Source organism: Rhodnius prolixus, unplaced genomic scaffold (genome assembly GCF_049639745.1).
Source record: "Rhodnius prolixus isolate KJV_2025 unplaced genomic scaffold, Rpr scaffold_12, whole genome shotgun sequence".
In the NCBI taxonomy this organism is placed as follows: domain Eukaryota; kingdom Metazoa; phylum Arthropoda; class Insecta; order Hemiptera; family Reduviidae; genus Rhodnius; species Rhodnius prolixus.
Genome location: NW_027411635.1, coordinates 4,170,712 through 4,184,583, shown reverse-complemented (window position 1 = coordinate 4,184,583; position 13,872 = coordinate 4,170,712). Strand labels below are relative to the sequence as shown.

The 13,872-nt window shown below is 34.0% G+C and overlaps 1 protein-coding gene across 3 annotated transcripts in view; it reads right to left on the bottom strand.

The window, feature by feature from the left end:
* LanB1 (laminin subunit beta-1) overlaps positions 1-13,872 on the bottom strand; it is a 38,458-nt gene that overhangs the window by 11,584 nt on the left and 13,002 nt on the right. For all 3 annotated transcript variants that reach the window (XM_074143424.1, XM_074143426.1, XM_074143425.1), the window contains 8 exons: positions 13,645-13,818; positions 10,563-10,773; positions 10,361-10,466; positions 8,286-8,441; positions 8,065-8,185; positions 1,714-1,841; positions 339-528; positions 115-258 (listed from right to left, as the gene is read on the bottom strand). In XM_074143424.1, coding sequence (XP_073999525.1) covers positions 115-258; positions 339-528; positions 1,714-1,841; positions 8,065-8,185; positions 8,286-8,441; positions 10,361-10,466; positions 10,563-10,773; positions 13,645-13,818 — 1,230 coding nt within the window. The remainder of the gene's footprint in view (positions 1-114; positions 259-338; positions 529-1,713; positions 1,842-8,064; positions 8,186-8,285; positions 8,442-10,360; positions 10,467-10,562; positions 10,774-13,644; positions 13,819-13,872) is intronic.

The window sequence follows — 13,872 nt, the reverse complement described above, 5'->3', positions numbered from 1 at the left end:
AAGAAAAATCTCAGCTTTATGGACATTCCATCTTCTCCGTCATATAACGATTAAACTGTGCGTACAACAGGTGTTTCTTGAATTAAGTATCTGAAGACTCTAGTAATATATTACCTGTGCAGCCATCGGGACCAAATCCCCAAGTGCCATATGCACAGTGGTCACAAGTCCGTCCTACAATCTTCTCTTTACAGGTGCATGCGCCACCAGACGGCTCACAAAATGCACTAACCGATCCAGTTAAATTACAATTACACTCTAAAACCAACATTAAATAAATTTATTAAATTTAATACATTGATAATATAAACCACCAAAAGGAACCCAACTGTCATTACCTCGAGCTCCCTGGTTCAGTTTTACAGAAATACTGTAGTGATACTGTTTGCATTTTTCTGGAATGTGTGGTCTCTGAACACTATTGAATACTTCATCACATTCTAGGTCATAGTATTCTGTACTGCGATCGTTGCCCAAAGGTGGGCGATTAAAAAAATCTATTGAATCTGGGCGAGGTATAAGCGCGATCTGGAAAGGATAATGAAATAAATAAAACGGTAGATTCTTGCAACAAAATACATCATAGAATATATATATTTTTTAAGGATAATAAATCTTTATAAATATTAGGGTGTTTCAAAAAAATGTTGACTTCAAAATTTTAAAGAGCGCCGGGCGGAAAATCAAAGTTCATTTAAAAACCAAAGTTTCGTCCGTAGTAGAGCAAAATCGATTAATATTTAGAGGTCGCTACCATTGATCAAAACATTTTTGTTTTGCTTTTTTTTTTAAAAAAAAAAAAATCTTAATTAAATGTTTTGTATCTTTTAAAATTATTAGCAAAACATGTGATTGTACAAAGTTTATTTAAAAATAATTTGCTATAAAGACAATGCAATTGGAATATTTTAATGGCCATTTTATTTTCAATGTTATGAATAATTGAAGAAGCTGTATTTTTTTTTTAAATATCAAGAAAAATAAACATTTTTGAAAGATTTCCAATTATTAACGTTAAAATCAATTAATTTTTAATGTGTTTCATACAGAATTTAAAAAACAAATAATTTTTGGTACTGAAACTTCTAAATTAGGGAATATTTTGCACTTATTGTTATAATTTGAAATTGATTTACTATCAATCAATCAATGAACTATGATTTTCCGCCCGGCGCTCTTTAAAATTTAAAAGTCAACATTTTTTGAAACACCCTAATAAATATGTACAATAAATAAATACATGAAGTGCCAATTAACAATACATTATAAACTTCATAACAATCGTATGCGGAAAGCTTAAGATGCGAAGGATAAAGAATACAAGGAAAAAGGAAGGAAAAATCTGCAACTGAGAAAGAAGTGTTTCATTCTTTTGTTGGTAATAGAAGAATCGGAGGAGGCTATGACGCGGCAGAGTAGATTAGGAAGAAATTCTAGAACGGAAAGGAGTTTCAGCAGAAGATTGTGAATACAGGAGTGTACGAGGATAATGGTTGCAGTCGGTGGAGTGAGTCAATTTTAGTGCGACAAGGAGGATCAGTCGCAAATCTGAAAATTTGTTCTGTGTTATCTGAAGTTTCAACATCATATAATAATGGCTGATTTGAACTATGCTCAAAATGGACAACCTCTGCCACAGATTTTTAAACTATGGCAAAGAACTCTCTTTGGTATTCACAACTGTTGCTGCAGAGTAATAAAAGATGTTCTTACAGAATCTATAAGAATAGATGCGGCAGGACCATCAACTTGATTTGAATTTGATTTAAACTTGAGTTTGAGTTTGTAAGGTTTGCCACTTTCCAAACAAAGCGGTGTGTCCGCTTTTGAGTACAAAGCTCCTGGAAAAATAAAGTACAACTATAATTTATAGAAATTTTTCAAATGCAATTAAAAATGTTTTATCTATCATATATATATATAAAAGAAGAGAGCAGAAAATAAATAACAAAAAAGAAAGAAAGAAAAACAAGGAATCTCTGAATATACAATAATATATTTTACGCCTTTACACCTTCTCCGTTTTAAACACCCATTAAATCTGATGATATATATAACGCCTTGAAATAATTTAGACAAAAGAATATCTTCGCCATTGCCATCAATATAAATATTGTCATGAAATAGTATTTAAATAAAATAAATTTATAAGGGGGTGCCTCCACTGATTTCTATTCCACAGATCGGCCGTCCTGCGGATCATTGTGCAGCAAATCAATTCGCAAAACGCTGGGAATCGTTTCGGCGGCACTAAATTTCACCTCTCCTTTCACAATGCTGACCACCTCTTGGAACAAAAATTCCGTACCTAACATAATGTCGACTTTCATACAACTGCCAGCCACAACATTAAAATTGGATTTGTATTTTTTTCCATCAATATGAAATTCGGTCTCAAATGCACTATACGATTCAATACTGCCACCTATACCTCTCAACTTCATTTTTTTGGCAGTCAATTTAACTTAATCCGCAGCTTTGAAATAGGCCTCTGATCCTATCAAGTTGACGTCGCTGCCGGTATCTACAATCTACAAGAGCTTGAAATTCTACCTCGGCGATCTTCACTACTTTCATCATCGCCCCATCTGAAAAACCAGCGTTGATTGTTCTGGCGTTTGCCTCAGTGATCTCGGAATTCTGTTTGGAACTCTCATTTTTTTGGGATGGGCGATCAAGATGGCATGCTGTAGCGATATGTCCAAATCGTTGCATCGATAGCATTTTGCTCCTTGGTCTTGGGAAGGACTTGTGAAAATAACTGGTAGAACGTTAATATAGCCAAAAGTAAAATAATACCTTTTCATAAAGGTAAATTAGGAAAACAGAAGAAATTTATTTTCAAGAAAAAAGAAATGGAACTAATCAGAGAATTCAGATACCTCGGTATCACCTTTTCATCAAGTGGAAAATTTAGAAGAGCGAGTGAATATAATAAATCGATGAGCATAACTGCAGGTGCAAACGTGAAACAAATACTGTCCGAAGAAAATCAGATACATGGAAGACTAAAGAAGTACTATTTGATTAGATGGTAAATAGCGTATTACTATACTGTGGGGAAATTTGGGCGTCGCCTTATGCTGACATCTTGGAAAAAGTACAAATTTAATTTTTCAAATCACTCTTACAGCTGCCAAAATCAACTCCTGATGCGTTACTTAGACATAAACTAAACAGAATTCATATTAACTATCACATATTTAAAAGGGCTCTATCATAGTGGATAACATTACTTGGAATGAATGATAATCGTATTCAAAAATTATGCCTAAATCGTCTCATAAATCAATACTCAAATACTCAAATTCCTTTTAACTGGTGTTCCTTTTTATACAATTATTTAACTAAAATAGGAGCCACTCATTTATGGATAAGAAATAAGCAAAAACAAAAATAATTTATTAAATGCTTACAAAAATAATCTTATTAGCGTTGATTTAGAATCTTTATTCAAAATAAGATACAACTGCTACTTTAGGTTTGTGAGTCAGTACAATTCCGCACCGTTCTACCTGTCCTTAAAATTTCCGTTGCACTTTCTTAAACTAATAGCACAGATTCGACTGGCAAATAAAAAATACCCAAGAATTGTAATTACAGTTAAAAATATGAGTTCAACCCTACTGAAAATTGCTCATTCTGTAAAGACGGCTCATTGGATACGCTTGAGCATCTTCTGTTGGAATGCCGTAATTTAGCGCACTTAGAATTAAGTATTTTGACAAGCTGCCGGGTTTAGAGTTAGATGCGCTAGATCTTGAATCCCTATTCAGAGTTAGAAATTAAAAACTTATATTTTGTCATAAAATGTGTAGAAATTAGAAAAAAACTGAACCCCTGGTTATACGAGGGTCGTTTGAAAAGTCCGTGCAAAAATAAAAACTACTTAATTTTTTGGGGTAAACCTTTTTTATTTTTCAACATAGTCTCCTTTTAGGCTTATACACTTCGTCCAACGCTGCTCTAGTTTGTTGATCCCTTCCGAATAATAGGATTTGTCCAAGTCTGAAAAATAGCCATTCGTTTCTGCAATCACCTCCTCGTTTGAATAAAATCTTTTTCCCGCCAGCCATTTCTTCATATTGGGGAACAAATAGTAGTCCGAGGGAGCCAAGTCTGGAGAATAGGGGGGATGTGAAACGAGTTGGAACCCTATTTCCATTAATTTTGCGACCACAACTGCTGAGGTGTGAGCTGGTGCGTTGTCGTGATGGAAATGGACTTTTTTGTGGGCCAATCGTGGGCGTTTTTCTTGCAGCTCGGTTTTCAAACGGTCCAATAACGATGAATAATATGCACCTGTAATAGTTTTACCCTTTTCCAGATAGTCGATGAGGATTATTCCTTGCGAATCCCAAAAGACAGTCGCCATAATCTTTCCGGCCGAAGGAACGGTCTTCGCCTTTTCTGGCGCAGATTCCCCCTTGGTAACCCATTGTTTAGATTGTTCTTTGGTCTCAGGAGTGTAGTTATGTATCCATGTTTCATCCACAGTGACGAAACGACGCTTAAAGTCCTGCGGATTCTTCTGAAACAGCTGCAAACCGTCCTTGCAACACTTCACACGATTTCGTTTTTGGTCAAGCGTGAGCAATCGCGGCACCCATCTTGCGGATAGCTTTGTCATGTCCAAATGTTGATGCAAAATATTATGTACCCGTCATTCGAGATGCCCACAGCACTAGCAATCTCACGCACCTTCACTCTTCTGTCATCCATCACCATATCATGGATTTTATCAATGATTTCTGGAGTAGTAACCTCAACAGGGCGTCCAGAACGGTCAGCGTCACTTGTGCCCATATGGCCACTCCGAAAATTTTGAAACCACTTATAAACTGTTCTAATCGAAGGTGCAGAGTCACCATAATGTTTATCAAGCTTCTCTTTAGTCTCCTCAGGCGTTTTGCCTTTCATAAAGTAGTGTTTAATCAACACACGAAATTCTTTTTCGCCCATTTTTTGAAAATCACTCGACTTCCTCGATTCAAACGAATGCCAAACACAAAGAAATAGACCGATCTGGCTGAAACTTGGCGTGTGTTCTTCCAAGAGATGCTACTAACTAAACATAACCTCGATACGCGCCAGTGGTGCTATCTCTCTTACTTTGCACGGACTTTTCAAACGACCCTCGTAATTTAGAAATTAAACAGAGATTAAAAAGCAAAAAAAAAAAATTTAAGTTGAAATATTCCACTTTTCAGAATAAATAAGTAATAATAATTAGTAAATTAAATAGTAAAATAGTGGCAGTAACTGTACAAAAAGTCAAAGTTCTTATATATTTTTAAGAAGTCTCCGTTTTCTTTTTCTTTTTATGTTCTCTTGCCAATGTTTTGTTACATTTAACGTTTTTATTATTATTATAAGTTTTCGTTATTTTTGTACATTTATGAAAATGACTATTATTTTGTCTAGTTTTATGTAGAAAGCTTTGTTAAATATGTTGAACTCATTGCTATAAAATTTAAATTTTTGGAAGCAATAAATTTGATTTGATTTGATATCTCTTTATAGTACAGTAAATTTCCAACTTCTCCTTAAACTCCTGGTAAGTTTTGGCGCCATACAAAATAGCTTTATTAAATCCTTTGTCCGGTATGCCATTTATAGCATACTGGATTAATACTTCCTCTTCAATGTCACCTCTAGAGGCTAACTCCTTCATTACCAAAGAATATTCCAGCACTGGCTCATCTATTTTCTTCCTTTTAGTTTGCAACATCTGATGAAGATGTTTACTTTTCGGCCGTATTCCCTCATAAGGAGTTATTTTAATTTTGCCCAGAAGGTTATTCCTTTCTCCGACTGAATGTAGCTTAGCAAGACCTAGACCTCGGAGTGACCTCCTTGCGAATGTTAGTTTTTGAAAATCATTTAGACCTGCCGCTACTTCCTCGAAATCGGAGATCCCTTTCCGAATTGGATAGTTGTCGTTGACACTGAACGTGCAAATGGATTCCTCCAAGTCTCTAAAAGATAGAGAGTCAACTCAGGTCTGTTGCATACTCGATTGTATGGTTGCTCACTTTTTCCTGGAAAAGGTCTAACATCAGCTTCGGCGTCTGTTTCCGCAGGCAATTCATTTTCTCGGGAAGATTCTCCCTCCTCAGCATCTTTTTCGTTGGACTTAACCACTTCTTTTATTTTTGTGAGAAACTGACCGATTCGCCTGCTGCTGGCATCTGCATCGCCATCATAATCAAGGTCTAAAATATTACAAATGGCTACTAAATCTGCAAGAGTGCATTTATCACTAACATGTCTAGCCTTTTTTCGATTTCCTCAGAATTCTCTTCAAATTGAAAAACTTCAAAAGCTTTTAAATTCCGTCTTACCCATCTGGAATCTGCTACTGCATCGAAAATGGTAACATGAAGGGCTTTCACGGCCGAAATGCGCCCATTTGAAATATTGAATGCCACATTAACAATATCACCTAAAGCCACCATTCTAAATTAACAATAACGTAAATAAAAAAACAAATTCTTGTTAGTCCTCAACAAAAGTTTCATACTTCACCGGGCGCACGAGTAATATCCCACTACTGATGATATAACGATAATTGTTCTATTAATAATCAACTGTTTGAAAACAAACTATTGGGTAAAGAAATTGTTATGGAATATGATTACAATATTGAAAATATTAAAATCAATAACCGTAGCAAAATTCATTTAAATGAATTACAAAAAATAAATGTTCCAGCTAAATTTCAAAATATTGAAGATTTATTGTACACTTCATATAATAATAATTATTTAATAATAATACTGTACATTGTATTAATCATCATTGTAATCAAGTTGTGCTACTCCTCAAAATATGTTAAAAAACCACTATCATAATGTAAAATAAAAAAGAAAGATAATTGTAAATCTAATCTAGAAACTCAGGAGATAGAACCCCGAGTTCCATCTGAAGAAGGGAGGAGTTATGGAAAGATAATGCTGACATCGGGATTCACACGTGGTAGCCGTAGGAATATCATCGCCCACAACAACAAAAGTATAAAAGACATTGCAGCCATACCCCGCTGCTCCACTCTGATTCTTCACCTAAACCAGGTCACTTCCGACAGTTCCCTGTCATATTTAGTACCTTAGAGTCTGTTGTATTGTTTGATAATTAATGTAGTCCGGTATATTCTCGTAATAAAGTTGTTTTTTTAAAAAAGTATATATATGACATATATGATAGATCCTAAACAAAAACTTGCAGTATAAAGGTTGATTAAACGACAAGTACCCAATATTTCATTAATACTTCAGCTCGTAATTTCAGCCAGCTAGAATTATTCGAAAAAGCTTGTGTGTTTTATTCAGAACATATATATCATATAAATTTTCATTAATACTGTTTAGAATTAAATTTATTAATGTCAAAACCGTGACCAACCCTTGCCAAAGGGTTGAAGCTAGCAAAATGTTTCCTGTTGGTTCACTGAACCCAAGTACTTAATTTATCAATCATCTCTGCAGGCCCGCCGACAGAGTGAATGCTAGGAGTGTCAATTTTGAGAGTGATTTGGTTGTTAGAACAATTTCATTTCCAATATTGAAAATGTTAATTTTTTATAAAAATATCAAGATCTTTAATTCTATGTCTCCCTAGTTATGTACAAGACGTGTGGAAAGCATTGGAGTCTTAAATGACCATATGGATGTAGTCAAGAATGTTAAACCCAATATCCACCATAGGTCGATGGTCTAAGAATCTGTACAAGAATGATAAGGGGGTCTTGTCTAGCACTACGATACCCATGACTAAGATCCCTACTGCGATTGTGTAAGTTCTTTTTGACCTGCCGCCATTACACAATTACAGGTACTTGTCTCTCAGTCAGTCTCCTGTAGCTGACCGCACGGATCCAAGTCCCCTAAAGAAGTGGTTCATGTACTTCTTAGAGAGATATAGTTTTTTTTTTTTTTTCACAAAAATCAAGAACTTTGTTATGGCTGAATCAAAACAAACTTTTTTTTTTTTTTATGAAAACTCAAAATCTAAAATTTGCAAGTCTGTAATACTCCCTTTTAGCAGCAAAGTACAAAAAAATACCTGGATGAAGCTGGAAATAAATTGTATCATCTACGTCTTGAGAATTGGCACAGACGCCTGACGGTTGAGGACTAGGTCTCTGAAGCGTGGCTGCCACATCAACCCATTCATTTTTCATCACCTGCATAATCGATTCATTAAAAAACATTCGCTACTAATATCAATTTGTATGTACTATATTATCCCAATGAAAAAACATTTTTTACTATTTTTATTAGTACCTTATCATATCTCACTACCAAATCAAATTCAGATGAAGTAGGAATATCATCAATTACGAAATCTAATTGTGAATTGTCATAGACTCTGTTGTAACCTTTACCAGTCCAAATGGGCTTGCCAGCTCTCGGCCATTCGTATACCTCTACTTGGCAGTTCTGCACAAAACATTAAGAATTCATTATATTAACTTTATAATAATACTAAAACGGTCAATTCAATAATTAACCGGATTATATTTTGTAATCAAATTTATTAATAATAAAAAAAGAAGATTGAATTGATTAAATGACTGATAGCACTACGGACTAGTATGCCGGCGATCACAGAATCGAATCCCCCCTTGATTTTCTCTTCCTAGCAACCCTTCTTTAAAAACTGCCGTCTTTGTGAAATTTCTGAAATTAGTTTCCAAGTATTAGGTCTTTCGGTTCCCAATATGTACGGAAAATATTTTAAACTATGAGACTCATCCTCTCTCTGTGTGCTGAAAAAATTAATTCAAACATGAAAAATCGTAGTAAGCACAAACTAAAGTTTCTTTTTAGGTTTTACCGGGGTATCTGACACAAAGATTCCTATTAAAATTTATCAATCGGAAGGCTCCTATTTTATCTTATCGCGATGTGCTCAAAAACCGTTCCGCAGGTTAAACCAGTATTACGCAAATAATAAATTCAACTTTAATTTAAACTTTTATAATCACGATCATTAATTATTTCATTTCCAAATTGAAAATGTTAATTTTTAAGAGATTTTAATTATCAAGATCTTTAATTCTATGTCTGGCTTAGTTATGTACAAGAGTGTGGAAAGCATTGGAGCCTTAAATGACCATATGGATGTAGTCATGAATAATAAACCCAAGATTTCTAACATGGGTAGGTGGACTAAGGCTCTGCAGATGAATGATAGGGGGGGTCTTGTCTCAGCACTATGATACCCGTGACTACTACATCCCCACTGCGATTGTGAAAGTTCTAATTGACCAGCTTCCATTACACATTTACTAGTCTCTCAGTCTGTCTCCTATAGTCGTATGCGCCAATTAAACGACTTCGGTCTGTATGTATGATAAACTGGCATCAGACTCGATCCTGGGCAAGCTCACAAACCGTGTGGTCCAAATGGACAATTTATTGATATGCGATAAATTGATTCGAGCATCTCGCCGGATTACGACGGACCTAAATAATTAGGGCTCCTAGAGTTATGGTGGATCTGCTGGCTGGGCACTGCAGGCCCAGCGGAATGTTGGAAGGACATTGCTTCTCGTCTTCTGCTATGGTGAGGGCGTCGCAAGAGCGGAATTCCTCAAGATGGGCGTTGAACAAAATAGAAGCACCTCTTAATTAAGAAATGTTCCAGTAGATACTTACGTCACAGTGATTGTAGTATTCGCCGATCCCCCCATTTATATACTTCTCAATTATCAGATATGAGGTTCTCAGGTCTCATTTGATGTGACTGAAGAATTACGGCATTTCTTTCTTAGAAAGACTTTCAACTTACCAACATTACTTTATATGTTATATGTCAAATGACTTTTTATATCTCAGAATAGGATGTACGCAACTCTGACCGTCTCCTAATAAATACATTTTTTACAAAATTTTTGATTTTTTTTTATTTATTCATGTATACAAACATCTAATGTATTTTTACGTTTTGTAAATAAATGATAAAGTTGAATTAATAAAAATCTCTCGTTAAACTGAATATAGAAAGATCTGCGTACCTATGACAATTTATCTCTTTCATAAGATTACTACATTTATAAAAACACTTCTTAGTGGTGAATAATGTAATTAATATTAGGGGACTAATATTTTAAAACAGTTAGTATATATAAATAACATTCACCACTCAGTTAACTGCAATACATAAAATTTCTGTAAATATGTGGAAAAGTAAATTTAATAAATTCGACTATAGTTTTATAGTTTCGACTATAAATATTTTATAGATTCGACTATAGTTTAAACGTTTGAACATTTGATCTTGAACTTTTTTTCCTACTAGTCGGAATGGTTCCTTTTTAAATCTTTCGGGGTAGTAAAAAAAAAAGTTTTAATACCGGAGAACAAGAGGCATCTTCAGCTTCGTAAACTTTATCTAAGTCAGGTACAAAATAACTCTGTTCAGGTTCACTGCAGGTCCTTCCCACCAAATGACGATAACATCTGCACATAACGAAAAAAATACGTAACCCTTAAGTAGATAAATTATGGTGTATAGTCGTTATTATATATATATAAAAGGCATTATTGCTGTCTTACTTGCACTGTCCGGTAATATCGCAATTCAGATCTACAGAGCCTCCAGGATCACATCCACAAGGAATACATCCATCAGTATCTTTAGAGAGGCCCCAGTGTTCAGGAAAGCACTCAGAGCAGTTGGTTCCTAAGACGTTGCGTTTACAAGTACATCTCCCTGTTACTTGATCACACGTTGCATTGAGGGTGCCTCTTAGATCACATTTACAAGCTAGAATAATTTTAACGAAGTAATAATTCAATTACATTATTAAACAGTCACTCAATGTTTTCAATAATTAATCGAAGTTTTCTGATTAACTCATCAGACTCATTATATTCATAACTAAATAATTGCTATAACTATTGAATTTAAAATAAAACCACAAACAGAAATTCTACTGAAATAATATTAACTTGATATTTTAAACAGCAAGGTTAACCTTTAACCATCTTAAGCTTAAATTTCTATCCAGCAGTGCACATAGAAGTGTTGTTAAGGTTGTGAGTTTTAGCATAAATATTTTAGTGAATTAGCTAAATACATATGAGTTTTTAAATGGTTTTATAATCATTATATATATGCGTAGTTCATAGTATTACACAAACTTTATACTAACTGCTCAGGAAATTGATACATGATTGAATATGACAATTTAAAAAAAATCAACAAAATGAAAACTACGGCTTCATTGTAGGTCATTTAACTCTTGCGGTTCAGAATTTGCAATATTCAGGCTCCGTATTGATTCTAGAAAAAGACAGATGGACAAAGTAGCAAAACGAAAAAAAAAATCACTTTTGTGGAAAACATTCTGCAATATGAATATGAGACTACAGCAGTAACAAAGAGAGAGAGATAGAAAAGGTGACAGTAGTTAGAAAAATTATTGAAAGAAACGATCCTTAAAAAAATGGATGTAAATAAAATTAAAAAAGAACAGTTGGAAAGTTAAATTAGAAGGTTCTATGCCAGGCAAAAGTTGCCCTTAAATTAAATTCAGTGGCAACTGCCCTACAGAATAAAGAAATAAAATAAGAAAGAGCACTTATTCCACCTCAGAAGAACTGACGGAGTCTGAAATAAAGTCGAATATAGAAGAAATAGATTCTTGGAAAGCGACTACATATGTATATCACGGTTCGCCTAGAACGATTTTAATTGAAAAGTTCACCAACATAAAAACATTTTCTTTCTCCTTATTATTTGGGTAAAAACTAACCAAAATCCACTGAAAACCAAATCGGTTTACGTTGCAGACTTTTTTTTTAAATTTTTTAGGTCAAAAAACGGCTTTTTTTTGCATTGTTAAGCCTAATAAGGAAAAACAATACAGTTTTTTGCAAAACCAATGCATGCATTTTGAAGCTGAGGAAATTTCATTTTTATCATTTATAAAATACATCAATCTGTCGGAAATTCCCTCAGCTTCAAAATGCATGCATTGGTTTTGCAAAAAACTGTATTGTTTTTCCTTATTAGGCCTAACAATGCAAAAAAAAGCCGTTTTTTGACCTAAAAATTAAAAAAAAAAAATCCGCAACGTAAACCGATTTGGTTTTCAGTGGATTTTGGTTAGTTTTAACCCAAATAATAAGGAGAAAGAAAAATTTTTCATGTTGGTGAACTTTTCAATTAAAATCGTTCTAGGCGAACCTTGATATATACAGGGTGACCCGAGTTATATGCTCCACCCACTTTTTTTTTAACGGCGGGAAATTTCGAAAAAATAAAAATCACGTATTATATCATTTTTAGTCTAGTTTATTTTCAGTGATTGACCCATTTTTTTAAACCTTTGTATCTCGAGATACATCAACCAACTTTTGTTTTTCAAATGGAACGTTATATTTTTTGTTGCATATTTTTGTAGTATTTGAGCTCCTAAAAAAAACAAAAAATTTTTTTTTGAAATCGGTTAGGTTTTTCAAAAGTTATGGTAATTTAAAATATCAAAAATAAATTTCAGTTTATTGTCAAAATTACGTTATTTTTTTTTAAGAATCTGTTAAAACTAGGCACAATCAACGGATAGGCAAGCTAAAACTCTGGACTCCCACGCTTTGCTTGTAGCGGCATTTATGTGGCGAAGTCAAGATTTAGGCAGGCTAGAGTTATTCGACGTTTCATGCCATCGACTGAAGTCATGGGATTAAGGTTACTGTACACTTTATTTTTTAGATATCCCCACAAAAAATAGTCCATTCGGGTTAAGTCCAGAGATCTAGGTGGTCATTGGATGGGACAATGAGTCCCTAAGCACTTTTCAGGGAAATTTCTGTCCAGGTAACCTCAAACAACTCTCGCATTATGTGCCGGGCAACCAACCATCTTGTTGAAAATACATATCTAGCCGACGTTGTAGAGGAACATCTTCAAGCAGAACTGGCAAAATGCAAAAATTTTGATACCTTTCACCAGTTAAGTTCTCTCTGTAGAAGTATGGGCCAATTAGTTGATTTCCTAAAACTCCACACCAAACGTTTGTAGAAAAAACAACCTGAACGACGAATAACTCCAGCCTGCCTAGATCTTGACTTTGCCACCATAAGTGCTGCTACAAACTTAGCTGGGAGTCCAGAGTTTTGGCTTGCCTATCCGTTGATTGTGCCCAGTTTGATCAGATTCTTTAAAAAAAATAACGTAATTTTGACAGTAAACTAAATTTATTTTTGATATTTTAAATTACCATAACTTTTGAAAAACCTAACCGATTTCAAAAATTGTTTTTAGTTTTTTTTTTAGGAGCTCAAATACCATAAAAATATGCCAAAAAAAAAAATATAACGTTCCATTTGAAAAAACAAAGTTGGATGCTGTATCTCGAGATATAGGGGTTTAAAAAATGGTCTATCACTGAAAATAAACTAGACTAAAAATGATTAAATACGTGTTTTTTATTTTTTCGAAATTTCCCACCGTTTAAAAAAAAAGTGGGTTTGAGCATATAACTCTGGTCACCCTGTATATATATATATATATATATATATATATATATATATATATATATAACGCTTTATATATATGTATAAAAAATAAAAAATAAAATAAATAAATATCACAATAATGGATCACAGCTATAAATCATAATAAAACACTGACGTTGGCATCCAAGTGGATTGTTGGGATCCAAATTCCAATAGCCTGGTTTACACTCATTGCAACGATTACCCCAAACATTCTGTTTGCAATGACACACTCCTTCATAATGATGCGGTAATGTAGGCGGGTCGCACAGACCTTCATCGACAGTGCCATCAGGGTTGCAGTTGCAAGCTGAATAAAATATATGTATTTTTTTGTAAATAACTATAAAGCCTGCACACATTT